The 27,668-nt window shown below is 40.9% G+C and overlaps 2 protein-coding genes and 1 long non-coding RNA gene across 7 annotated transcripts in view; 2 read left to right on the top strand and 1 right to left on the bottom strand.

Annotated features, from left to right (window-relative positions):
• The window catches only part of fancm (FA complementation group M), a 52,507-nt gene extending 44,195 nt beyond the window's left edge, over positions 1-8,312 (top strand). Inside the window, exons 14-24 of one of the 2 annotated variants that reach the window (XM_034231742.1) lie at positions 212-2,120; positions 2,228-2,316; positions 2,948-3,016; positions 3,199-3,312; positions 3,929-4,091; positions 4,211-4,317; positions 4,407-4,873; positions 5,224-5,317; positions 5,757-6,096; positions 7,001-7,295; positions 7,823-8,312. In XM_034231742.1, coding sequence (XP_034087633.1) covers positions 212-2,120; positions 2,228-2,316; positions 2,948-3,016; positions 3,199-3,312; positions 3,929-4,091; positions 4,211-4,317; positions 4,407-4,873; positions 5,224-5,317; positions 5,757-6,096; positions 7,001-7,295; positions 7,823-7,949 — 3,774 coding nt within the window. In that variant the 3' untranslated portion in view covers positions 7,950-8,312. The remainder of the gene's footprint in view (positions 1-211; positions 2,121-2,227; positions 2,317-2,947; positions 3,017-3,198; positions 3,313-3,928; positions 4,092-4,210; positions 4,318-4,406; positions 4,874-5,223; positions 5,318-5,756; positions 6,097-7,000; positions 7,296-7,822) is intronic. The other variant, XM_034231743.1, reaches the window with a different exon arrangement.
• A 193-nt stretch (positions 8,313-8,505) lies between these two features.
• Positions 8,506-17,858, bottom strand: LOC117556417 (mitochondrial basic amino acids transporter). Of its 2 annotated transcripts, XM_034231745.1 has the most exons (5): positions 17,472-17,527; positions 15,419-15,462; positions 14,736-14,779; positions 14,374-14,457; positions 8,506-11,287 (listed from the first exon to the last, which is right to left on the bottom strand). In XM_034231745.1, exon 5 carries the CDS (start codon positions 11,285-11,287, stop codon positions 10,526-10,528), a length of 762 nt encoding a protein of 253 aa, XP_034087636.1. In that variant the 5' UTR covers positions 14,374-14,457; positions 14,736-14,779; positions 15,419-15,462; positions 17,472-17,527; the 3' UTR covers positions 8,506-10,525. The 2 variants fall into 2 exon arrangements, with proteins under 2 accessions (XP_034087636.1, XP_034087635.1); XM_034231744.1 differs by lacking the exon at positions 14,736-14,779 and having other exon boundaries at positions 17,472-17,858.
• A 5,961-nt stretch (positions 17,859-23,819) lies between these two features.
• Positions 23,820-27,662, top strand: LOC117556429. 3 transcript variants are annotated; one of them, XR_004570559.1, is made up of 4 exons: positions 23,820-24,431; positions 24,802-24,880; positions 26,138-26,285; positions 27,626-27,662. It is a non-coding gene; the product is annotated as an uncharacterized LOC117556429 (long non-coding RNA). The 3 variants fall into 3 exon arrangements; XR_004570558.1 differs by having other exon boundaries at positions 23,820-24,435; XR_004570560.1 differs by lacking the exon at positions 27,626-27,662 and adding an exon at positions 26,517-26,553 and having other exon boundaries at positions 23,820-24,435.
• Positions 27,663-27,668: the final 6 nt, after the last annotated feature.

The following is a 27,668-nucleotide window of genomic DNA, read 5'->3' as shown; positions in this document are numbered from 1 at the left end:
AAAATACGAGATATGTTACATCAGTTTTGTATATGTTCTCAAGGTGTTCCTGCAATGCTGTAGCTCTTCATAGCACACTTCTTGATTAAATCCCTTAATGTTAATGATGAGCTGTATGATTGGTGAACTGCCCACCCTGAGAGTCCTGATTACAGCCCCCTGACCTTGGAGATATTTTGTACACAACTCTTCTGTGTGTGTTTGTGTTCAGGGGGAGTGTCGTTACGAACAGGAACTCCTTCCTTACCTCCACAAAGCCAATGCTGTTGGCCACGTGCAGAAAGGACCGAAGCAGAAACAGAAGGGTTCAAAGTCCGCCACTAAAACCACCAACAGCAAAGCCAAACTGCGTCACTCGACGTTGTCTGATCTGGAATGCTTCGAAGAGGAAGAAGATTGGCAAAACACACGAGGAAAGAGTATACTTTCTTCATTTGCTGCGACCAAAGAGAAACTTGCTGCTGAACATGTTACTGAGGCGCCTAATGATGGGATCACAGATCGCCGAGGACCTGAGGGTGTGTGTCCTCTTCCCTCAAACAACGACTGTCCAGAAGCTGACATGGATTATGACTGTGTCATTGTGAACGAGCAGCAAATGGTCGGTGAGCCTGTAAGTTCTAAAAAAACGTCACAGCTGAAGCTTGAAGAAGAGGAAGATGTTGAACTTCAGGCTATGTTCTACCTTCCTAAATGGGATTCAGCCATTCCTCCATTTGCTAAACTCCTCTCAGGGAGAGATCAGAGTTTGAAGGTTATCCTGGCAAACGTGGCGGAGCTCCTGTCCCGATCTCCTCCGCCACTGATTGAAGATTTAGAGGCAGACATGGCTGCTCCATCACTTCCTCCGTCTCCTCAGCAACCTCATCAGCCATTCCACGTCAATTTTACACTAGATGTGGAAGACGACGACGACGATGATGATGAAGTAATGCTGAGTGAGGCAGATGATGCACCACTGAGGGCAAACTCAGATGAGCATCCAGTTAATAAAGGGGAAGGTAAAATGTATCATGATTGGCCTCTTGAGGATCAGCAGCAGAGCGTCAGCATGGGCAGCCCCACCTGGGAGGAGGTTTTTGGGGAAGAAGAAGAGAACAATAATCATGATATAGGACATGACCACAAGGAGACAGATCATGAGATTCACAATGAGAAACAAGCAGGTGAAGAAGCTAAGAAGTACAAGGAAATAGAAATGACGGATGATGCTATGACGGAGGAAAAAGAGAGCTGTTGGGTTGATGAGAGAAACCAGGAAATGCCAATCTCGACACACGGTGGTGTGTTAGTTGACGCTCAGATGGACGACAGCATGGATCTGTTTGGGGACGACGAGGACTACCTGCAGATGACCATCCCAGAAATCTCCACGCCTGGCGGCAATTCCAGGATGTCCCCGGGTGCTAAAGACATGGCTAATACATCAGAAAAGACATCTAACGTTTTACACACACATACACCGACACACCTAAGTGGCCCAACACACACAGCTAAAACCCCCCGTAGATCCAATACGGATGATAAAGCGCACACAACTCCACATGCAAAGCTGAATACCCCAAGCAATATGGAGACAAAACACACGGCAACATCAAGTAAACCTGTAACGGACAATATGACAGACCAGGACATTTCAGCTCATTGTGACTCTCTCACATTGCAGCAGAATTCCGAGTCATGTGACAGCTCCCATGACTACTTCCCTGTCAACTTTGATCTAGGCTATTCCCTGGAGGACTCTGACGAAGCTGAGGAAGAGGCGGTTCCTGCTCTTTCTATATTGACCTCTCCACTCCCTAAGGAGGCCGTTTCTACAGCGTCTCCGAGGGCCGTCTCCAACTCTTCCACTCCCTCTTACAGCTTCCATAGACAGAAAAGGCCTCTACAGTCCAGTGAATCTAAAATATCCACACCACAAATGCTGTCGGAGCATAGAAAGAGAGAAACGGCTTCTTTTCTGGCATCGCCTCTGGTTTCTAGATGTGGTGCTGTCCCATCTCCAATCACCTCACAAGGTGCTAGACGGACGCTCGCGTCTGGCATCACCAGGCCTCGCATCCAATCTTTATTCCCCAGTTTAAGACAGACACAACTGGAGAACTCCCCTCCTCATCCAGGTTCGTGTCTACATTTGTTCATAATGGTTTACTTTTTTGTCATCCTCCTTTTTGAACCTGCTGTTGTAAGATGTGCATTTGTCTGTGTCGCTCACCTTCCCTCTCAGTGGAGTGCGTCAGTGACAGTGATGATGAAGTCGTGGTTCACAAAAGGAGAGCTCAGAGCAAGGTCAAACCATTGTCGTCACCTGAAGTGGTGAGTAAGGCCTCTCAATATTAGAGCTGCAACTAATGATTTTCAAAAAGAATTGGATTCATCTGCTGATTATTTTCTACATACATCCTCCGGTCTTATGTAACATTGTGAAGATGCCACTCACCAGAGCTTGTGTTTTTAAATGTGTTGTATCCTAAACAAAAGTCCAACACCAACAGATGTTCTATTTACTATACACAACAATCATCAAAATGGCCTAGGATTGATTTTTTTAAGTGCACCTCTTCGTTGATATACATCTTTCCTTTTCCCTTTCATAACATGTATAGTATGACTTGAATACAAAATGATGGCCACTTAAGTTTTAATCTTTGTGTAAACATTTCAAATACAAAGTGGGTAAAAATCCAGAGTCTGTGTTGTTGTGTTTTGGTACAAAAACAACGGACTAGACAGGAGATATCTGATTCAGATGGCTCAGGCTGCCTCTGTCCATCAATTTCAAGGTACTTGCAGTTGTCATGACAACCATTTTGCAAGCAGAAGCATATGCAGCCCCTGAAAGTTCTTACCAAAACACATCTTGATAAATATGTATGACGTTCACATATTGTGCAGTGTTTACTGTATAACTCGTGTGTGTATAAGAGAAACGTCTCTTCTCTGCTAGTCGAAGATCTCCAGTGATGTGGACTCCCCGCTGGTAGTGAAGAGGAAACGCACAGCTGCTCTTAATACTGTGAGATTTCTATCATTAGCAGTAAATTACACCAAATGGTTCAACCTATTCAACACAGCCGATTTCATTTTACTTACTTTCACTCCATGCATTACTAATGATCAATTCTTTAGTCCTACTGAGTGCTTTGCTAATATGCCATTAGAAGTGTACAGTACGTGACTCATTTGTTCTCTCTCCAGTCTGATGAAATGGAGGACCAAACTGTCTCCGATGATGATTTCCAGAATGTGTTCACACACAGAAACACAGCACACGGAGCTGAGAGGGAACCAGTCCAACAGAGCAAAGCCAAGGTCTGTGTGACAACAGATGACTCCGCAGAATGCTGTGATCAGAGTCTGAATTATAACGTGTATTCTCTAAGTTTGTATACCTGCGTAGATGCATATAGAGCTATGGTTAGTGAAACATGTATATGTATGTTACTTTTGTTTTAACTGATGAACAGAAAACTAAATGCACCGTCATAATTTTAAAGTTAATGAGTGTATTTTCTTCCTGCATTTGTTTTTATACCATAAATAAGTCATGTGTTTTTGGGGCTGAAAACAGTTGCGTGCTGCGTCCAAAAAGAAAGCACTGAGTGTTGAGAGTGAAAAAAGCTGTACATGTAAAACATTCCGAGTGAAGAGGCAGATTCAGGTAAAAACTATTTAGTGTTGATCCATACGAGCGACCCCTTTTACATTTTTATATTGTAATTTAATAGTTGATAGATAAGATATAAGATAGAGAAAATATAAATGATATAGCTGCTCTTAAATCACACCAAATAAAGTTGTTTTGCCTCCCTCAAAACAATCATAAAACATTCCAGATCCTCTGAACATAAAATGTCAAGTCTATAAATATCTATCAGACACCGTCAACACCAATCAGCTTTGGCATTTGTCATTTTGTTTTCCTCAGCACCCAAAATGTCGAAGAGGTCGGCAGTTCCTGGATGAAGAAGCAAAGCTGTCAGAGGAGGAGGGGTCAGACGTGTCTTCTGATGAAGAGGATGGAGAAGATCAGAACCACTCTCTGGAAGGCTTTGTGGTGGACAACACACACTGCTCTCAAGGACTGAATGGTACACCGTGGATTTATCTGAAGAAATTAGATTTTTTTTTGTACCCTAGTGAAGTAGATTTCAAATGTAATCAACCGACTGTTTGAATTGAAGATGGCTTCCTGTTTGTTTTATGACAGAGTCAGAGATGCAAGGTGTCTACCTAAAGTCTGTGAGAAGCCCAGCTGTCCATGGAAAGTTTAAATTGTCCTACAAAAATCATAACAACATGGACATATTTTCTCAGGTATACTGGATATTTCCTTCTCAATGCATATACAACTTATCATAACAATGAAAACAGTTATGATTGACTCGAGTCCATGTTCCTAACAGGTGCCTGAGATGGATGAAACATATGCAGAGGACAGCTTTGTGGTGGGAAATGATGAAGGGGAGGGGGAGAGCAGCGAGCAGGAGGCTGAAGACATTGACCTTATGCCCGAGGAGTCGTATGTGGAGGGGCGGAGGCAGTATGCCACCAGACGGCGGGTTTTCCTCCACAAAGCCAGAGCAGGCGCTAAGGCTACACCTGGATGTCCTCCAAAGACAGCTGGTGTGAAAACCAAACGCACCCGTGTCATACAGATGAATGATTCAAGTGATGAGGAGATGGAGGAAGCTATAAGGAGAAGTCTAGCAACAGAAGGGGGTGTTGCTACCCCCTTGTGGCCACAGGCAGTACAGCCTGAGCAGCAACAGAAGCCTTCCTCCTCCTCATCCTCTTCAACCATAGCATCCAAAGTGTCGTTGCTGAGCAAGGCAAAGAGGAGCTCAGTGAGTGCGGAACAGCAAAATGAGAGGTAAAGACATTCTCATCTGGTAGTACACAAACAGAAAGATTCAATTCAAATAGCTTTATTGGCATGACCATAATGACATACAGTACTGCCAAAGCCTTGTACAATCACAACATCTATACATAAATATACATTTGGAGTGTACGGTGATGTTCACAAACATTTTGAACAAGCAAGAATATCATGTTTTATTTACAAGCAATATCGTTGTTGAACATGAACTATAAAAGTAATTATTACATTAAAAAAACACAGAACAATAGAAAAAGTTCAGGTTGGTTATTGATTATTGTGCAGGGAATATCGAGGAAACATTCAACAACCACGAGAGAATCATTTTCTTTCTCGTGCAGGCATCGTCGGAGATTAGAAAATCAGCATTTGCTCTCTGATGAACTAGACTTTGCAGAGTCCGATTTGCCGGTATCCTCCAAGAAACAACCCCAGGTACAAGCACACACACACACACACACACACACACACACACACACACACACACACACACACACACACACACACACACACACACACACACTTATGGGTTATACTCAGTGTTAGAAGGGAAACTTAATAATAATAATACATTTCATTTATATAGCACACTTTAAAAACGTCCTCTCAAGGTGCTTCACAATGCTATGAGGAGAAAATAAAATAAGAAATATAGTTATCTAAGGAGCATATTGAATACAATATGGTAATATAAAAAAGGTGAATGAAAAAGAATTAAAAAAAAAAAAAAAAAAGGACAGATAGTAAAACGTGGTGCGGTGGGTGTTGAGGCTTTTCTTAAACACTGAGAGTGATGCAGAGGTCCGTATGTGAGAACTTGACCCATGATCCCTAAAACATACTTCAATAAAACTTCATTGAGGATTTCCTGCAGGTCCAGGCCCCCCCTGCCCCCTCCTCAGAGCCGCAGACGTCCTCCGCTCAGAGTTCATCCGTCAGTGCTCCTCCCGTCTGCATCCTAGTGGACAGCCGCTGCCTCAGTGGAGGGTCGGAGCTGATGACCAGCCTCCGTCAGCGCCACGCAGCCACCCTCCACGTCTGCTCACTGGACGGCAGCTACTTCATCGTCAGCAACCGCACGGCAGTGGAGAAGCACAGCCAATCAGATCTGGCAGCAATGCAGAACCGGAAGCGATTGGCTGAGAGAGTGAACAGCCTGCAGGGGTTGTTCGAGCGAGTTTGTCTCATAGTGGAGAAGGACCGGTCCAAGCCAGGTCAGTCAGACGGTTGATTTGATAAGCAACGTTTTGTAGATTATTAGCCTATATTTGTATTACAGGAAAATATGATAGTTCACACAATAATTTGATTTAATATGAATTAGTAATCAATCAAAGAACTACTCACATATTTAACATAATAACAAGTATAGCGTTATCACAGTCTTACACCTAAAAGTCCTGCATTTAAAGTCTTACATGAGTACTCAAGTGTAGGCGTCAATATATACTAATAGTACAAGTAAAAGCAATCGGTGTACAGAATGGTTTATTTCAGATTGCTGATGCAGCTGTTAGAGATGGAACTAATTTGAAAGACTTTATAATCTAGTGCAGTGTTTCTCAAACTTTTTCATACCAAGGACCACTTAACCAATAAAAAAATACTCGCGGACCACCTAACTCCACAAATATCCCAAAACACATCGTTTTTCTAGAACAGATTATAAATCGCCTGGAAATGGTACAAACAAGTGGCAACATGTGTGACGAAGGTGTTGCCCTGGGCTTTATCATGCAATAGAAAGTGAAACTTAAGCTCGTTCAATTGCGGAGATATTCCCGCGAGAGTGCGGAAAACTTAAATGTATTTATTTATTTCAAATGTGAAATGTTACCAATATACTCACGGACCACATGGGGGCGCTCACGGACCACCAGTGGTCCGCGGACCACACTTTGAGAAGCACTGATTCTAGTGAAAGCCTCATCTATAACAATATATCATCATTCATTTGTTTATTTCTATTTTCTATTGATAATCTGAATCTGTCAAATAAATATAGTGCCGTAAAAAGTAGAATACCTCCCTCCGAGTACCAAAAGTATAAAGTATTCATTATCCCAGTTCTACCATGAGATATATATCTGCTGCTCATGATAATTGTTTCCTCCACAGGTGAGGCATCACGTCCGTTTCAGCGAACGCGTTGCTATGACAGCACTCTGACGGCTCTGGTGAGTACGGGGGTGCGCCTGCTGTGGAGCGACGGCGCTGAGCAGAGCGCCGGCCTGCTGGCAGACCTGGCCCGGCTGGAGCAGCGGAAAGGTCAGGCCATCAGCGTGCCGCTGGAGGTCAAAGGGTCGCACCGGCAGCAGGCCCTGCAGCTGTACCTCGGCCTGCCCTCCGTCAGCTACGTCCACGCCCTCAGCCTGAGCCACAACTTCAGCTCCATCGCCCAACTCATCAACAGGTAGAAGGAAGAGTGTGTGCATCGTGGGCAAACATGTTCAGATGGCTTCTTTCCCTTCACTGAGAGACAGGAACAGCCTGAACAACATTATTAAAACCTGCTCTAAGGTCATCGGAGAGAGACTTAAACTCCTTTTGTAACTAGCAGCGGAAAGCAGAGAGCATTCTGGCCTCTCCAGGTCATGTTCTTGCAGATTAATTTGTTCCGTTGCCATCAGGGCGTAGATATGCTCTACCTGCTCTTAAGACAAATCACTTTTCAAAATCATTCATCCCCTCTGCACTCAAACTTTTAAATTCTTGATAGGTTTTTTTTATTTGATTATTTATTGATTGTGATGCTCTGAACTACTTATCGTCTAAATTGGAATGATCCACATCTCTGCTCCCGGGTGTATCTGTGTGCTTTCTTCCTGTATGTTCCTGCCTGTGTACATGACGTGAGCTGCTCATAACCAATTGCCCCTTGCGGGATTAATACAGTTGTTGATTGATTGATTATACACAGTGTCCTCTCCCCTCCTGCAGCTCCATTGAAGCCATACAGAAGGGAGGCAGTATGAGTCGATCCAGAGCCGAGGAGATCTACCGCTTCCTGCGCTACTCCTGTGACTCCTTCATGATGAACTCATCCACAGCAGGGAAGAGCAGCTAGCAGCGGGGAAGGGAAGCTCTGTAAGAAAAAGACAATATGTTCCTCTGTTCCGTTACTATGCTATGCCCAGCAACTTCTCCTTCGGAAGTTGTTTATCTATAAGAGAAGACAGTCAGGATATTAAGGGAACACCAGTCACCTATCTGTATGTTATAACATACAATGTGATCCTTGATAAATGGCACTAATGCTGTCAGACTCAGTTAAAGCACTACCATGAGGAATCATAAGAAATCTATATTTGTTTGTCACTTGAATAACTTATTATTTTGTCATAATAATGGATACATTTGTTTACAATGCTACTCTGAAAGAAATAAGGTATAACCTTTCTTTAATAAACAATGATATTTTTATACAAAAGTATCACACCATATTTATGTGAAGGATTTGAATGAGTGTGCTTCAGAATCAAATATAAGCAGTACCTGTGATATCCATCTATAACCACTAGAGGTCAGACTTTCACATTTTTCTAGAGTCACTTACCTAAATCAACTCATCCATTTATTTATTTTAACATGTTGATGCTGTACAACAAAACTGTTTTTCCAAAAACATGAGAAAAAATGTTGACCTTTATTTCTCCATTCAAGAGCTACATGGTGTGCATGCTGCAAGATAGTTACATTAACATCACAGAACACAAAGGCAACATCAGACAGATAAAACATCCCTTTCATAAAGAAACCATAATGAATCATCCACTTGTCAGACACACTTTTAAACAAGAAATATATCTAGAAACAGAAAAACAGATTATAATTAAAGAAACCATATTTAGCCCACTTATAGTTCACACTTTCAAACGTATAAAGGATGACATTAAAACACCAAATTCACAGTACATACAGTATTGTGTGTATGGACAACCCCAAGCTGTTTCAGGTCAGTCACCTCATTGACGAGTTACAGCAGCAGCAGCAGCAGTAGTTTAGTACTGCAGACATAAAGATAAATGTGTGATTTGTGCCGGACTGCAGTTTCAGTGTTAGACGTGTTACATTTTAAACCTGCTAAATGTAAAACGTTTGTGAAATGGAGCAGCTGTTAACAGGGTACAGAGGTCACACTGCCCTGTGTGTACTCTGTTATATAATGACTGAAGGTTAACATTGAGAGGAACGCAAAGGGGTCCTAACCAGATTGTAAAGGCTGATGCACAACCGCAATGTCTGATTAAGACTGTAATGCTGTCACTTCATTTCACAACAGTGTGTGGACATTCTGTCTTTGTTTGTCCAAAGATTACTGACAAAGCTAAAAGGCCACATTTAAAGACAACGCTATCAATAGCAAATGGTTTAGTTTTATCTTTGAAAGAAGATCCTATATATTTACATTATGGCTGAACAGTAGGCTTTTAACAAATGACCAGTTCGCTTCAAAAATACCACTTGTGACTCAGATGGTCTAATGTCTACACAGTGCAAAGTGTAGAGCCTTCTAAATATTGTATCTACCACCTATCGACAAGAAGCACAAGGTTTAAAAATAAATGTTGGGCTTTAAAAAAAGCCACTTTTATCAAGCCATCATCTTAGGGTAACACTGTAACATAATCTTTCATTAGTGGGAAATATACAATCAAGTGAGAATTGATGGAGAAAATAATAGTTTGTATCTGCAAATGTGCTTTCTATCATAAGGTGCTGTCCTTGGACACTTTACAATGTCCAGAACAAATAGACTGCATCAGATTTGGTTTAGAACAATGATTGTGTTTAAAAACATTAATCATGATTTATTTGTAGACGACTGTATCTACACCATGTTATTTCATAATGTAACGGGCCAATGCCTGAGCCTGTAATCATCCCAATTATAACTACCGAAAGTAGCAACTCTTTGCATCTAACTCATGCCTTCTCATAGGTCACAGTCAAAAAAGAATACAACCATTTCTACGTCTTTGTTTGTATTTGTAACCATTAACATAAGAATGCAGTGTTAACAGATAGCGGATTACTTGACCTGGACATCAGGGAGAGAACAATATGGATAGCTCAAATGATACAAGAAACATTTTACATGTGTATTTTAAAAAACACACATTTTACTTTGAGTGAAATTAGCAAGAAATACAGTAAACATGTCTTTAAATGTCTTGTTTTGTCAGCCCAGAGCTTTTTTTGTTTGTTATCATATGAAAAGCTAAAGATATCCACATCATGGAGGCTGAAAACAGTACTTTGCCATTCTTGCCTTGAAATTCCCCCCAATTAATTAGTCACCAACAGATGCTACTCTAGCGCACAGCATTAAAGACAGTACTTATTTTACTCTGTAGTTTTGCAGTAACTTATGTAACAGTCCTAAATTACTTAAAACAAAAAAGTGTAAAAAAAACCAAGGACCTTTTAAAAAAAACCATGCCATATTTACAAGTGCAGCATTAATCTTAAAATATATATATATTATTTAAATAATACATGTGGTCACTTGGCTAAAGCTCCATGGCCTAACCTAGGGTCAGTTTACCTTTCTCATTATAGACACCGGTTAACAGATCATAGACCTACGTTAAAAATCGTATTTCATCTTCCTGTCATCACACTTGCGGACTGACGTAAAGCTCACATGCTGGTTGGCTGCGTCTGTGGCTGCAGCGGGACAGGCTGCTGCTCCGAGTCCACAATGCTACACTCTTGTCCCTCGCGCATGTACATCAGAAATAGAGTCACAGTGGCAAATGTGGTAGCATTGACTGGGAACGCGCGGAGCAAAGTGGACGTGAGCCCGCGTGTGAACACCCTCCAACCCTCCTTCTTTAAGCTCTGTTGGACACAGTCCTTAATGCCACTGTACTGGTTGACCCCGCCCACCCCGTCCGCCTGAAGACGCGACTTGATCACATCCACGGGATAGGTGGAGATCCAGGAAGCGATGCCAGACATTCCACCGGCGAACAACAGCTTGAGGATCATGTAAGGGTCCTCCGGCTCACAGCCCAGGTAACGGGTCCACGAGTCCCAAGCGAGAAAGTACACCCCGAACCCGGGCATCTCGCGCATCAGGGTGGTCACCATGCCGCGGTTTATCCCTCGGATCCCCTCCTTCTTGTATATTCTCACCAGGCAGTCCAGGGAGTTCTTGTACAGCTTCCTCTTAGACTTCTTCTCTCCAGTCCCTTGCAGCTGCATGCGCGTCTTGGCCAGCTCCATGGGGCAGCAGATGACACACTGGATGGTTCCTGCTGACGCTCCAGCCAGGAACTGGTTGAGAGGCGTGTCACGGCCAAGCTTGCGCATGGCGTTGCCCTGGACGCCAAACACTATGGCATTGATGAAGGTCAGGCCCATCATAGGAGAGCCGATGCCTTTGTACAGACCGGTCATCTACAGACACAAACACAGATTACTGGAACCAATGAGGAAACACAGCAAGATTTACACACTTTTAAATACGGGGTTGTTACTCCCCTAAAAAACTCCTTCAAATGAAGCTCATGGTGTTAATAATCATAGCAGAGAAATGTGTTGAATTTGAAACGTTTTCAATTTTGAGGCTTGTTTGTTTTTAGTTGACAGCTCATCTGTAATGCATACAACTATGAGTATCTGGCTAAATGCACCGATTGATTTAAATCTGTACAATCAGTGTCATAACCCAACATCTGATGTCAAATGTACATGTGATGCCTATAGTTGTCATGATTTCTACTATCATAAAAGAGCTGATGATGCTTGAAGACTTCAAATGACACTTCACAACTAACCGCAGCATGCAGCTCAGAGACTACAGTGTAGTTGCTTGAAATTACTTTTTGTAACAACAGGGTTTCCCACACATAGACTATACTTGGGCGGGCCGCCCAGGTATATTAACGGCCGCCCAAGTATATTTCGCGACCCATTTTTTTTTTTATAGGTTTTTTTTGTATTTTTTTTTTTTTATTCGTCCGTGACCACGACGCCATCTGCGATCGATTAACTTGTGGACAATGATCCCTCGCTTCCTTGCTCTGATCTCGCCTCGTTAAGTGGCCTGCCTCACACAGGGTGACTGGCTGTCTACATCAGGGGTGCCCACACTTTTTGGGCTGGTGAGCTACTTTTGAAATGACCAGCTCACCGAGGTCTACCAACCAAAAATAAAATCCCAAATTGCAAGGGTTGCTGAATAACACGTTTTATTTATACATGGGATAATAGGGCTGCAACAAACGACTAATTTGATAATCGATTAATCTATCGATTAATGAAACGATTAATCGACTATTCAGACTATTACTGTATGCCTTGCACAATTTCTCAAACGCTCTTATTTAGCCATCAACTTTTAGATTTAGCTTGAGGTTGTTTTAGGCATGTGGAAACTAACAATGAAGACAATAAAGATGAATACTTGATTCAAAAATACATATATTATTAAATTAACAAATTGTGAACAAAACTAACATTGCTTTTTATTTAAATTAAATAAATAATATTTCACATCAAAAGAAACAACAATGTTTTAACAAATCGTATTAAATAATCTGATGACAGAACTGTAAACAGAATAGCTGAAACTTTAACAAAATAAAGAGTAACTCAGTTTCCTCTAATCATTAACCCATGTTTGAATCATTGAGTTAACTGCGTGTGTTGCTGCTAGCATACATAACACCTGACGTGGAAACGTTACTCGTGGATGGGGCTACAGGGCTGCTAGAAAGACAGTCGAACCCGGTGCATTCCTCCGTCTGAATGTGGTGCACTTTTGCTAAATGTTTGACACATGCTCGTGTTACCGCCCCTCACATGCTGAACTCTCTTGGCAAGGAGCATTGTCCACCTCAAGACGGGTAACATTTAACCACACCTTGGAGCGCTTCTCTCCGCCATCTCCTCCGTGTGTTGCTGCATGGAGCAGCCGCGTGTGTGTAAACTGCCCCGCCCCCTCGCGCACAGACGGGAGAGAGATCTCGTCTCGATTGGAAAGATCGAAAATACACCGACATTTGTTTGTCTTTTTGCATGTTAGAAACGAGTTGGCGACACTAAGATTGCGAGATAATATTTGTGTAGGAATAATACATGACCTTTCTCTTTCTCAACTCGCTACTCGGAGGGAAGTCGCTGTCATATGCCTTGTGAACACTCCGATAATGCCTCTCCACGTTACCTTTCTTTGGCAGAGCGACGCTTGCTTTACAAATAAGGCAAATAACCTTTGAATGTGACATCACAACAAAATATTCTTCCTCCCATTCTGGGTGGAAGTGGTTTGTCTTTAGCTTCTTGCTCGGTCCCGCACTCATTTTGTTGTTTGTCTCTTGTTTGTCTCTTTAACTTAATTTGAGTTTTCCCGGCACTTGACTGATTTTGTATCGCTTTGCATTCTGGGTTAACAGACTGGAAAGCGATAGGTCGCTTTTTCTGTCAATCAAGTAAACTCCTGAATTAAGTGGCAGGGAGGCCAAGGGAGATGGGATCAAAACCTGTTTTGTCTATTTTAACGGAACAGGATTTTTTTTTTAATGAATGACTCGCGATCTACCAGAATTGCCCCCGCGGTCGTCCGGTCGCCCGCGGTCGACGTACTGGGCACCTCTGGTCTACATGATGTGGCCTGCCAACATGGCCACTGTCATAGAGATCATAAATCAAAGCCCTTGATTGGTCTCTGTGTGTCATTCAAGCTCGGGAGAACCTCAGCTCAGGTGAGGTAAAGGACTCTCTGAGTGTAGATAGTTAACTTAGTTTAAGTTCTCAGTGGGTCTCAAACGGTGTGGTCACCATTTATGTAAACACATATTTCCATTTGAGAGGGTAGTGATTGATCTAATGGATAGTGAGGTGGGCTGAAGATCGGAAGGCTGTGAGTTCAAATCCCGCCAGGAACACCACCACTAGTGTGCCCTTGAGTGCCATCTTTACGCAAAATGATTATACAAAATGAAAACTTTTTTTTTTTTTTTTTGCGCACCCCCCCGCCCGCTGCCACCACCCGCCCAAGTATATTTCAGATCTGTGGGAAACACTGAACAAGGTTAAAACAAAATGTAATATTAAAAACATTGAATTGTGGATACTACTAAATGATTGCTGACAAATTAGATTACGAGGGACCAATAGGCCAGGAACCACTATAACATATTCATATTGTGGTGTAGGAGGAATACAACCTAATAATCCCTGCAAGAAACTCAGAGACCAAACTCTCCACTCAGCTCAAATGGCATGATGTCCCAAAGCTTTATTTAGCCCACGCAGGATAAGGTCCTCACTGGCCCTGGCTCACAGACACACCTCCCACCCCCTAACACCCCATGTAGGAACATGCTGGCTGCTGCATGTGCTTAGAGTGAAACCGGCTACATTAAAGTGACCCTCTTGAACCGCGGCAGAGTACTTGGCACATTTTGAAAGTCACACTCATTACTTAACACACACGAGGTATGGAGCTGCATTCGAAGAAACAAAAAAAGACAACGTACCGACTCCTGCCGTATGATTGACTGGAAGCAGTGATATGTCCCACGGTACAGGGGTCTGTCCACATTTTGAACTTGAAGTCTCACCTGCGAATGATATGCTTCATGTTAGAGACATCCAAGAGTTATGAAGCCAAAAACTACAAAACGCACATTATAACACAGGTTTAAAGGGGTTAAAAAACAACAGCTAGAGCTTTCAGATGTTTCTTTTTTAAGGGTGAAAATGGGATGCAACACGAAGGGGGAGAAAATAACCAAAATAAAGTTGTATTCAAAACGTAATGTCTTCTGTGCTTTGTATTGCTATAGCTTAAAGACAAGACATTGGGTGAGAGGAAAAGAAAGACCTTGACCATACTTACTAGGTCACATTTCCATGGAGAGGTTGTTTATTTCTCTCTCTCATCTACAACACAGCGACACTGTTGCTGTTAAAGACCCAACAACAGCTCAGGGAGAAATGACATTCAAACAATGGTGTGCTAAATGTAACTTTCTTGCCTTTTCAAACAAATCAAGTGAATGATATATCACAGCAAATTCAATGCAATCTTATAAGTCACGGTATCCTAAAAATGCAATGTCGAAAAACCATGCACAATGTTTCATTTTATCCTTGATAGCTGTCTGCCAAAAGGAGTATACATTAGTCCACTAACTAAAGAGACTAGGTTACTTTATGTGACCTTGGGGTTAGTTGAAAACAATGACTGTTTAGGGTTAGTGAGTGCAGGAGTTACTCAGTAAAATGCCAGTAATAAAAGACTATTTCACTTATAAAGGAAGTGAGAGCACGTTCTTGGTACATAGGTATGGTTGCTGATAAATACTGCATTTTTGGGGGAAAGAAATATGTTTAGAATTTAAGAAATGCAACTGTACAACAGAAAAACATAATCTAAAGGTCTTCGATTACAGCATCTGATTCCTCTTGTAAACTCACTGTATTTACAGAGTGGTCAAAATTACAACACTCAAAGCAAAGTACTGGATCATGCCATTGGCTAATGTGAGTAAATAGTGATGACGATGGACACACACCCACCTTCACTGTGTCAAATGGATGTCCGACCAAAACACCAGCAGCACCTGAGAAAAGAATTGACAGGATTTTAAATCATATTTATAAAAAAAAAAAAAGGTCATCATAATGGAAGTGGCTTTTCACTCAAAAGCAAACGTATAATCTGCTGGTCGCTGATGACGGCTTTACGTGCACGACCTGTCCTTGACTTGACTGAGACATAAATCTATTATACGGTAGGAAATTCTAGTCATGACACACGATCACCTAATATTCAAATGTGTACTGTTCAACCTATATATCCTGTTGTCCATGAACTAAAAATGTGTGCAAACATATTTACTGATTTTGAAATGTTGTTTATAGACAGAGGGAAACAAAGGCTCATTATTAAACTCTGTGGTGTAGAAACGTTAACATAATTATTCATGGGAGTGCATCCCAATTCTAATGATCTAATGTCTTGAGCTTATGATTAAAAAACACATCTACCTCCAGTTATAACTATGGTGCAACCGGCTTTCCTTGGCACAGGCTTGTATGTATTAGTGAATGAATAACAACTGTCTACAGCAGAGTTGGACTGAATCCATTTCAAACATGCTCTAATTATTGTACAACACTTGCAGAAGCGCTTTGTTTTAACTGAGCTTAACAAACCAGTTTTTCCCGTGCAACTTCAGAAATGTAACGCACTATCCAAAGCACTTTTATCTTTAGTGGAATCTAAAAAAAGGTCATCCTGTTTCCCTTGAACTTCATTTATTTATTGAATTAATTTGCCTGACATTTAATGGCTTTCTTTAAAATTAATGCTTCCTATTTGTGTTTATTGGAGACAAGGATATGTTAATTATTTCTTCCAAATGGCTATTCTCATGCTTAAATGTCCTCCTAGTTATTATAAAGTTTGAATGAATTAATGCAATTATCCCTGACTGCGATGCACACAAAACAGGCTGGTATTTAGACATATTTTACCAAATACAACAACATTCTTTTGTAATGTATGCCTTAGTCTTCAGACCCAAAACGTTCATCGCATTGTGCATTATTGCAAACGTGCATCCCATCAGGGCCTCTGCTCCTTAAAGTGGTACAGTCTGGGGTAGTTTGGGAAGACCTGGCCTTGGGTGAAGACAAAACAGCTGACAAGATTCTCAGGGGTTAATGGTGAGACTACCAGGAAAAACTGGCTGTGAGGTATTTATAATCAAACGGTAAGCAATGAACTCAGTCAACTTCAGGTTGTCCATTTTGTAACGTCTTCTAGTTATACTGGGAAATATCCTGACTTTCCAGTATTTTAGAAGTCATCCGAAATGGGTAAGGGGAGTGGTTGGAGTTCAAGGGATCACTTTATATTGGAAAATGGTAGGGACATTGGGGATCGGAAGATTTCTGAATGGTCTTTAACATATCGAGTGTTAGGTAATGTAATGGGGGGTCAGATTGAGGTCAGGGTAGATAATGACCAAGATGAGGGAAGAGAGAAATGTTACTGATCAATACAACATTTTATGATTAATCTAGTTGATTACAATGCACTATTTTTTTTATTCTATCTTTACATTTGATTATTATAATGAATTATTATGTGGAAATAAGCCCCTAGTGTAAATATGTGTCTGATATATCATGATAAATAATCACGAGAAGAGATGATGCTATATCCACCTGATGCACTGATACACAAATCCTGTTCCCCTTTATTTTTGGGTTGAGCTAAACTGATTTGAGCAAGCTAAATTAATCTAAAACGAGTTACAATTTGAATGGCAGACTATACACACCACTCCCTCTGAGTTACAGGTATGGAATGTAACTACATCCGGGAATTTATATTTAAGAATAGTATCTTGCAAGATGAGTCTCTAGCCTGCTATTGTGGTTTGTTTTAAAATGTTTCTGAGACGTGGCAGTGGGAGACAAATCCCTATCTTCACTGTGTGAGCTGTCCACGCGTTGCTTGAAGATGGGGGAAAAAAGGAAAGCTGGCTAATGCTAATGCTAGCTTCCACTTGTTAACCTGGGTAACGTGGCTAGCGAACATCAATACTGGCCAATTACTTACCTCCTATGCAGCCTGCAGCGAAGTCCAATGCCATTCCCTCAAAAATCTTACGCTTTGAAAGTGTTAAGTTACCTCTTTGACTGACAAAACGTATTATTGGAAGGATAATACTTCCCGGAAATCTGTTTTAACTTGTATTATTTACAAACTAGTGCAGCGCTGTGCAATATCCTCTCCTGGGTCTGAGACTGACGCTGCCGAGCAGAATGAAGATTTCTCCCGGTTTATTGATAACCACACGGACTCCGAGCCTGGTTAAACCTGTGACAGATATATTTTGCTGATGTGTCCTCAAGCTCTCTACTAGAAGTGCCCAAACCTTTCTATTTCTGTACCGCGGGAGGGGGAGGAGGCGGTTGTTCAAGTGAAGAAGAGTTAAGCGTGTCTGCCCTTTTGTAAGGCAGTCCAATCAGGTTAGCAGGACGCAGACAACTCCCCAGTGGGTGCGGTCCGCCCCCCCTCCTATTGGCTGACGCCGGGCGGGCAGAGGAGAGTTTAAAACTCTAGTCCAGAGATACTCCATAGCGTCAAAAAAAATCAACAGTGTTATCATGGTGGTCGTCATCGTGCGTATGAGTATCTAACTAGGATATTGAAACCGAGACTACAGAGCATTGTGCCACATTCAGGACACAACAACAGCTGTGCGGGGTGGTGAGATGCAATGTAATAAAACAGCCCGGCAACCAACCAACACGTGGTGGAAGTACATGAAAAGTATTGCTCATACTTGTAGCATAATAACTTGAGTATCTGTTACATGTTTTCTTAATGCTGCTACCAGAGCTGCAAAAGTACTCAGATCTATGTATATTTTCCATATGTATATTTCTCTCATGTACATTGCCTTGCCTATACGCAAAAATGACCCAAATTGGGATCAATAAAGTACCTATCTATCTTGTTGTACTTAAGTATAAGTACCAGAATACTCTGTTACAAGTTAAAGTCCTGCATTCAAAATATTACTCAAGTAAAAGGAGAAAAGTATTAGCATCAATATATACCTAAAGTACCAAAAGTATTTATTTTGCAGATTGGTCCATTCCAGAAACATATTGATATCAAAAGTAAAAGTATGTATTATACAAATTGATCCATTCCAGAAACATAATTATATATTATATGTTTTGACTACAATTATTGATGCATTAAAGTGTTATCAAAGCTGGTAAAGGTGCAGCTAGTTTTAATTACTTTGTATACAGCCGGGTCGCTTGTGAATGTTCTCCAGGTGTAACTAAAGTCTTATTTAAGTGTTGATATATTTCACATTATGAATCCAAATCTACAAAGTAACTAAAGGTATTAAATCAATGTAGTGGAGTAAAAGTATAAAATGGAAATACTCAAGTAATGTACCTCAACATTGTAATTAAGTGCAGTACTTGAGTAAACATACTTTGATACTTTACACTTCTGGCTGCTACTTATAATTATGTTTTATAATTATGACTTTATTGAATATGTTGGTTTACTAATTTTATTTTTGCCTGTTTGTCTAACTGTCCCCTTTGCTTGCACTCCGTTACATCTTGGAAGACATTATTGTGCTACATTTATTTGACAACAGCGTTTGTAGGAACTTTTAGCTACGTTTTAAAGCATTGAGAACAGATGCCTACACCTAACTCAGGTTTGACTAGAGTGCCAAGCTTACGTGGTGAAGGAGCATAATGAAAAACATAAAAACTGTTTGTCTGAATATGGAAACATTGTTTCTATAACAATACGTTTTGTTTTGTTCAAGTACAGTTGCATTTTTGATCTGGACAGGAGTGAAATCCTTTTCCCGACTGAATCTTTATTCTGGGCAGAAGTGAAACTCTGCTTAGAATAACAATTAAACTGTACTTGAACCAAATTAAACTATTTATCTTCCAAAAAAAAGAAGTTGCCTTGAGTCATTCCCGTTTGCTGATAAAAAATAGAGTTGCTTTCATTCCTTTGAGTAAACACTGATATCCCACTTCCTGTTATATATGCTCTGACTCTTCAGAGATTAACTTCCCATAATATATCTCCTATTACCATACTGACACTATCTCTCAACAGTGTTAACACCATGGAGAACACAGTGGAAGTGACTGTTCAAATGCTTTTTCTCCAAAGTAGAATACTTTTCATTCAAACTGGATGTGTAAATGTGTTATAGTACAGGGTTCTTACACCTTTTCCAAAGTCAAATTCAAGCACTTTTCAAGCATTTTCAAGGTGCATTTTCCAGCTTTTCAAGCATCTTACAGCTGTTGTAAATTACATATTTATATACACATACTCAAATGATTATTTCCCTACCTCACATTAAATCAGATGTTCTTTATGCTATAAACAAACAAATGTGTGTTTCATAATAGCATTCTACTTGAGGATGAAAAATTAAAGAAAAAAAAAACTAAGTTTAATATTTCAAAATGAGTGACCCATCTGTATGTCCCATATAACCTGTCTGAGCCAATATAAAACAATCAGCCAAATAACTTTTCAATACATTATTGATTACTATTTTTGAGGTACTTTTAGGTTGGCAGTAAACACAAGTCAGAGGTACATGGTGTACTTCTACTCCTCTACAGTTCAGAGGTACATGGTGTACACTCTTAAAAATGCTGGGTTATTTCCAGTGCTTGAATTGGAATGAAAAAGGTGCCAGTACTCTAAAATCAGCAACTTTTTCAAGTCAATTTTATATATACAGCCCACAAACAAGAATTTGGCTACTATAATGCTGGTGGGTTTGTCTCTTTACTACTGTATATTTTAGAAAGGTTCACTGTACTTAACATTTTTTATGATAGGCAGCGGATATGGCTAAAGCTCAGTAAGGTCAATATTAACTGAAAATATAGCAATCAAAGTCTAGATCTTCTGCTGAAGACACATGAAGCAGAGACCTTTCAGGTGAGAGCCCCTCTGGTGGTGTTCAACATTAATGACAAGGAAACAAAGCTCTGGTCAGAAGCATTTTTTATAAAAAGCTTTAACAAAATTAAGTATTTCTGTACATTTTGAATGCAATCTAACTTTCCAACTCAGAAAACGAAAAACGAAAAAGTGCCAAAAGTCTTCTCACATGGCTGAGCTGCTTTGCAATATACTTCACCACTGAAGAATACAAATATGTATAAAGTAAACTATGATGCAATCTAACTTTCCAACTCAGAAAAATGATAAAGAGCATGAACAAAGAACATGTAAAAACAAATGCAAAATTTGCACAATCTAAAATGAGAAACTGTAACTGCAAGTAACAAAGTCTGAGCCATGGTAAAGAGTTACATTGAACACCAAGCTGATCAGATAACTCCCTGGTTGGTCTGAAGTCCTTCTATCTCCAGGATCTGTACAAATCGGCACATTATGCCAAAAGTCTTCTCACTGGGTGAGCTGCTTTGCAATATACTTCACATTGTTAGAAAAGGCTCCAGAAGGCCTTGGGGACATCAGTATCAGGGGCTGGAGCTGGACAGGCTCTTTCATCAGCACTTCTCCTTCCCTTTGCCAGCCAGGACCTCACATACTGTTCCGGATTGAACTGTCCTAGTGATGGTCCATTACATTTAATGAAAACCAGGCTGGACAGTCGGCTGACAGAGAGAGCATTCCTTTTTGCAGTAAGGATATCGTTCATGCAGCTGAATGCCCGCTCACACTCACTAGTGGAGACAGCGATGGTTCGGACTGCTTTCAGTAGAGGCTCCATGGCAGCAGGTGTACGGGATGCCCTGGTTTCCTTGTATTTGCGAAAGCCCTGAACAGTCTCTCTTCTGTCCACTTTCAGCACTTCGCACAAACGTAGCACCTCTACGTCCCCATACTGTACGTCTAACTCCTCTTCAGGCCAACTTCCAGGATGGATAACTTTCATGTCCTGGATTAGCTGATTGTCCCGGGCCTCCCGGCCATGTAATGGGATTTATCTTGTGCTGACATGAGAGGAGGTTGTGGAAGTCATTCTGTGTCTCAGATTCTCTACCATACTGCGGAAAAACTGACCTGCATGAATCTGTACAAGCCTGCCATTCTCACGCAGGGCAACACCCTTGAAGGACTTCTCAGCTAGAGCTGTATGAACTGTAGTCATGTGTGGGCCAGGCATGGTGACCATGGATTCAAAAACTCGTATTTCTCGAGTTAAGAGCCTATCTGCTGTAGGCAGTGTCATCTCTCTTTTTTGGAGTTGCCGAGAGAGGTCGCTGAGCTCTGTGAGCGCATCGTACATCAGTCCCAGATTGCTGACAAACGTTGCAGATGTGAGCACATCATCCAGGCCCTTGTACTTTGCTCTGTCTCTGGAATCCCTGCTCGTGTCGTTTGCAGCATTTGTGAAGTGATCATGAAGCACTCGGTAGTTTTCCCAGACTGCTCTGACGCTCCTTTCACTTGAAGCCACCCAGCGGATGGACAAAACACGCCCTATCACCAGGAGACGCTGTCCGACTGCTTGCGCACACTGCACTAACTGCCTCTGATTTTTGGGGGAGGCATGGAACAAGGAATAGAGTTTGTCAAAAAAGATCTGGAAATGATTGAGCCCTGAGACCTCCTTGACCACATCCCCAACTGCCAGCTCTAGACGATGATTGGAGCAGTGCCACACAAACAGGCTTGGGAATTTACTACACAACTGGGTAGCAACGCCTGTTCTCTTCCCTAGCATGACTGAAGCCCCATCACATGCAAAAGAAACGAAACACTGACCTAAAAAGTCCTCGTTAAAATCTCTTCCAAGACACTCCATTAACGCCTTTGTGATGTCATCAGCCGTTGTTCCATCCAACTCGATCAGCTCCCAAAAAAACGTTTCGGGCTCAGCATCAGCTAATGCTGAGCGTAGACACACAACAAGCACTGTTTTACCACTAATAGTGGTAGATTCATCGACCAAAACACAGAGTTTTCTTTGGTTTTCTGTAATGTCTTTTGCCATTTTTTTCTTCAGCTCATGAGCTATGTGGTCGATGATTTCGCCACAGGTTTTATTGGAGTGCAAAACCCTGCCCACGTTCAGCCCATTCAGTTTCTGTACATTCAAATCAATTGGCATGTCTGTGAATGGCCGGCTATGTTTGCCAATTTTATATGCCGTTCGAAAAACTCTGATAGTGGTGTCTAATTCAGATTTATGCATAGACTGCACTTGATGTTGAATAGTTTCACGTGAAGCAGATGTAAGGATGTCAGCAGCTTTTACATGGGCTTGTGATTCTTTATGTTCTTTGATTTTTTTTCTCAGGCTAGCTTGTTGTTTGCCCTTGTCAACACCGAAATGAGACACTGCACACTCACCCCATTCAGTTGACAGTTTCAGTCCTTGTCCAGTGTGTATTCCCAAAGATTTGACATGATCTCTGCATATCTGACATCCTAGCTTCTTATCTTTAAGAAGGAGCCATGCATTGGTCTTGCAAAAATATTGCACCTGGTCCGTTGTCCAGCAGTCAGGTGCATCGCTTTGCCCGGTGTTGGTGGTGGCAGTTGCGCCTGCAGCAGCTAACGTTAGAGGCTCTGGAGGAGGCGGCGGAGCTAGTGCTAATGCTAATGCACTAGAACTTGGAGCAGGAGGATCAACCAAAGAAAGCTCCCCATCAGACACAATTTCCAACACAGGCACAGCATTCTCTGTATTTGAAGTTTCTTCCGGCGACAACCGCTGTCTTTTTGCACTTTTATTAATCCACGCTAACATTTTAGAAATGCTAATTTGTGACGTGACTTGCTTTCCTTCTCTCGGGGGCGTGCCTGCTCTGTTCTATCACTCTACATAGCCACCCACTGGGTGGGAGTTGCACTGCATAAACACAACACACGTGCATCTAGGTATGTAAATTGTAAAGCATTAAAACATGGTTTTACTAACAGTTTTCAGTATGTTGTTACTTCGGCATTATTATTATTATTATTTTGAAACGTGTATTACTATTAAATCACGGTCAAATAGGTTAATTTTGACATAGTCGTTTCCACCACAGTATTTACATGGAGAAGATAAGCCCCGCCCCCTCTCCAGCACGTTCTGTTTGAATGACAGGAGTAAACAGCTGACAGCCGCTGTGAAACTCCAGCGGTTAGAGCGATGAGAATGTCCGTTCGGCACCTCATGACGCATCTACTGAGTAGCTACCGGGCGGCTGTATATATATATATATATATATGGATGTATAATAAGAACGGCGGGAGAGTGTTGAGTACTGGCACGGTGCATGAGTACCGGAGTACCGCCAGCATGCCGGTACTGAGCAAGAAGTGCCGGTACTCCATGGGTCAGAACCAGAAGTGCCGGTACTGCGTACCGGTGAGTACCGGCCCAATTCCAGCACTGGTTATTTCTATAAACACATTGCTGGGTTGATTTGGCTGGGTCATAATTATGGGTTATTTGGGTACTGTAAACACACTGGTGGGTTGTTCATGCTGGGTCAAAGGGGTTATTAGGGCTTCAATTGCAGTTGAACACCCGCCTGGGTTATTTTTAACCCAGAGGTTGCTTTATTCATTTTCCCACTTCTGAATCATTCTGGAATCATCTTTTTCAAAACACAAGGTATGTAACCTATATTTTACCTATATTTATATAATTATACAATTCTGTAACCTATATTTTTTTAATGAGTTGTGATAACAGTTCAATAGGGATCTGTAGGCATTTAACAGACTGTGCAAAGTATAACATTAGCAGTTAACGTCGGCTACAAATGTTTTACATTTCTGTCAATGAGTGAAAGAGCCTTGAATTTACGTTGTGATGCGATGAATTATTATTTTACAAAGACGTGTGTTCTACTAGTAGTTATAAATGGGTCTGAACTATAGCTTTGGATTTGTGTGCAAAAGTATTAGATGTACAATAAGGCAGTATAAATCAGATGGCTTTTACGTCACAACTCTCTTTCCCAGCATGCAGCTCGGGCGCGGGCTTTCACACATACGGACAGACAGACGACAAAGAAGCTCATTGATGTAGGTAAGTTTAGGTTACTAGAGTTATTTATTAATTACATTAATCATTAAAGTTAGCAACTATTGAAGTTATTTTTAGGAGTGAGTGACCGGAGTCACCGAACCACATAATGTAACATTTTAGTTCCCTGCCATCGACGTGTTACCATAGGTTAGCTTAGCTTAGCTTAGCATAGCATAGCACACCAACCAGCTAGGTCGTGTCAGGGGCAAATAATAATAATTCGTGAATGATTAAAATGTCTTCATGGAGAGATTTGGCAGACCCCCTGTAGTAACTGTACATTAGTAGCTTGGTACCTTACAATAAATGTTAAAACATTGCACAGTTTTGTGAAATTCTAATGTACTTAATCTGATTTGATTCTAGTAGAGGGTTTCACCATGGACACGTTTGTCAGAGACGTTGACTGCATGGCAGCTTGAGAACTTGATTGACACATTTAAAGGTAAGTTAATTTTTATTGAGACAATTTTGAGATGTTACTATTAAATATTTTGTTATATATTAAAAAGAGCAAGGTAGCGCTGCAACAAACAACTAATTTGATAATCGATTAATCTATCGATTAATGAAACGATTAATCGACTATTCGGACTATTACTGTATGCCTTGCACAATTTCTCAAACGCTCTTATTTACCATCAACTTTTAGATGTAGCTTGAGGTTGTTTTAGGCATGTGGAAACTAACAATGAAGACAATAAAGATGAATACTTGATTCAAAAATACATATATTATTAAATTAACTAAACACATTTTGAACAAAATTAACATTGCTTTTAATTTAAATAAAATAAATAATATTTCACATCAAAAGAAACAACAGTGTTTTAACAAATGGTATTAAATAATGTGATGACAGAACTGTAAACAGAATAGGTGAAACTTTAACAAACTAAATAACTCAGTTTCCTCTAATAAATAAAATAGCTTTTGAAAATATGTGCATCTTAAAGTGCTTAATTTTAGATAAATAAAATAAAGTGTAGCAGCAGCTTGAGTTTCTCTTTTTCTTTGTTAACCGTTTCACATCATGACTTAACAGTTTCAGCCGATTATAGAACAATATCAGTCTTTACATCATAACAATTGAACAGTTTTAAAGTTTATTTTTCTTTCCCTCTTATATTGTAGTCCCTCACTCGCTTTTTTTAAATTCAGTGCGAGAATTGAGCTGGAGCTTGTCCTGCCAGGAGTTTGTAAATCTGGGCTGAAATGGAGTCAGGGCCATTCTCATACGTAGGTGCTCATTGGTTTCAGCGATGCAAACACAGGTATGGTGAAAAAAGAGAGAACTATTCGAAGCAGGAAAAAAACAGCGTAATACCATCTGACAAAGGCCTGTGCTATAATGCTTCAATTAACTGGCTATTCTTTATAATATACTCAGATCAATAGGAGACAGAGATGTTAAGTCATAAATGAGTGAGCCGCATATGAATTATTCTGTGAACATACACTTTCAAACAGATGAGATAAGAAATGTCAGTAAAGTAAATGTACGATGTTGCTGTCCAACACTGGCTATCAACACATAAAGGAGAACACTCCATACACACACACCTAAAAGAAATGTGCTCAAACGTTTTTCCTAGTGCACAGTCACACGCACATTTTTGGATTGCTCCTTAAAATCCCATGTAACCATCTTCATGGTTTACGCCAGGCCAATTTAAACTGAATCTAATTTTCTCTTTTACAGGGAGCTTGGTACACACCTGGCCGAAATCACAAACCTGCTACAGGTTTCCTGGAGGAGCGCTTGAGGAACGTCAGGAAGCGCATGAGAATGCTGAAACGACCACGCCACCAAGAACAACAGAAGGAACAGACCGTCCCTAGTACACCAGGTAATACTAATAACCAATATTAATTATCCCCGCCAGGCTGGAATACGCAAATGCAAGGGATTATATTTTAGGTCCCATGACTCTTCTGTCCATCCATCTTCTAAAAGCTAGTCTCAGGCACCGCTGGACCGATTGGCGACTTTTCACACACTCTCCCAAGTAGGCCAGAACCCCAAATGTTTGAAATCAGCTATAATGAATCTGAGGACCTCTGTACTTATCATTCAACAGAATATGATGTGCCTCCTGAAAAACTTCTAGAAATGGTTTGAATGGATGAAGGTCAATAGGTATCCAGTGTCCCAAGTTGAGGACTACATGAATCAAACAGCTCTACATAGAGGCAAGTGGATTCGCAGCAATGGATCTAAAAGCCTCCCGGAAATCTTGACTGAGTTCCCTAGGCTTTTAGACAATCCTGGCATGGTAAGAAATTATTTTTGCTATTGCGGTTTTGTCTATTTGAATGATACTCTATTTGTGTTAGGATTTGAAGTAAGGCAGGACCCAAATGCAGATTGAGGAAAAGCGGGTTTCAAAGTGTAACAAAAGGTGAGCTTTAATTACAAAAAGTTGTTGACAATGAAAAAACAAAACAAAACCATGAATCCATAAACAGGTAGCACAAGGTAGCATCCAGCCAAAAACGACACTGACAAACATGGAGGGTGACAGGAAAGACAATGAACCGACAAGGAACACAGGGGAAGACAAGACTAAATTGTATTGTCATACTGATATTTTGTACAAACTGTGAAGTCCACTGAGACAAATGAACATTTGTGATATTGGGCTATATAAATAAACATTGATTGATTGATTGATTGACTAAATACAAAGAGGGGTAATCACAGGGCAAGACACAGGGAGGGAATGCAGAAACACAAAGGCAATAGGTGAACACAATCAGACACAGGAGGGAAAACACAGGAAGGAAGAAAAGACACAGGTGAGGAGGGAGGAGAAAACACAGAGGCACAAGGTGAACACAATTGGGTTATCAGGCAGGAGGGAACATAGAGACAGGAAGCAACAGACAAGACGGGGGGGGGTGAACACTTTTCAAAATAAAACAGGAAACCAAAAACAGATCTAGACATGACAAAACACAACACAGACAGATCGTGACAATTTGACTGATACTCTGCAATGCACTACAAGTTTATGTTTAACCACTTGGACCCTACAGTATATACTTTGTAATAATTTAATAATTTACCTGTTGAAGTGACACTGGCTGTCAAATTGTCCCCTAACCCTTTTCCTAACAGGTACTACAAGCCCATATAATTTCTTTAAACACTGTTCTATTGTTTTTCATGTTTTTCAAAATGTATCAGATATCACAAGACTTCCAGCAGCTTCATCCAGAGGCAGTAGGAA

Source organism: Gymnodraco acuticeps, unplaced genomic scaffold (genome assembly GCF_902827175.1).
Source record: "Gymnodraco acuticeps unplaced genomic scaffold, fGymAcu1.1, whole genome shotgun sequence".
In the NCBI taxonomy this organism is placed as follows: domain Eukaryota; kingdom Metazoa; phylum Chordata; class Actinopteri; order Perciformes; family Bathydraconidae; genus Gymnodraco; species Gymnodraco acuticeps.
Note: the sequence above shows the minus strand (reverse complement) of the source record. Positions and strands in the feature narration are given on the sequence as shown.

What these genes read in the sequence shown, in the direction of transcription:
- LOC117556417 (XM_034231744.1), bottom strand. Translation starts at nt 17,505, where the DNA reads ATGGCATTGGACTTCGCTGCAGGCTGCATAGGAG. An exon ending in ATCCATTTGACACAGTGAAG is followed by an intron (nt 14,458 to 15,418) that starts GTGGGTGTGTGT and finishes TATCATTCGCAG; the next exon opens with GTGAGACTTCAAGTTCAAAA. An exon ending in CAATCATACGGCAGGAGTCG is followed by an intron (nt 11,288 to 14,373) that starts GTACGTTGTCTT and finishes TTGTGTCTGTAG; the next exon opens with ATGACCGGTCTGTACAAAGG.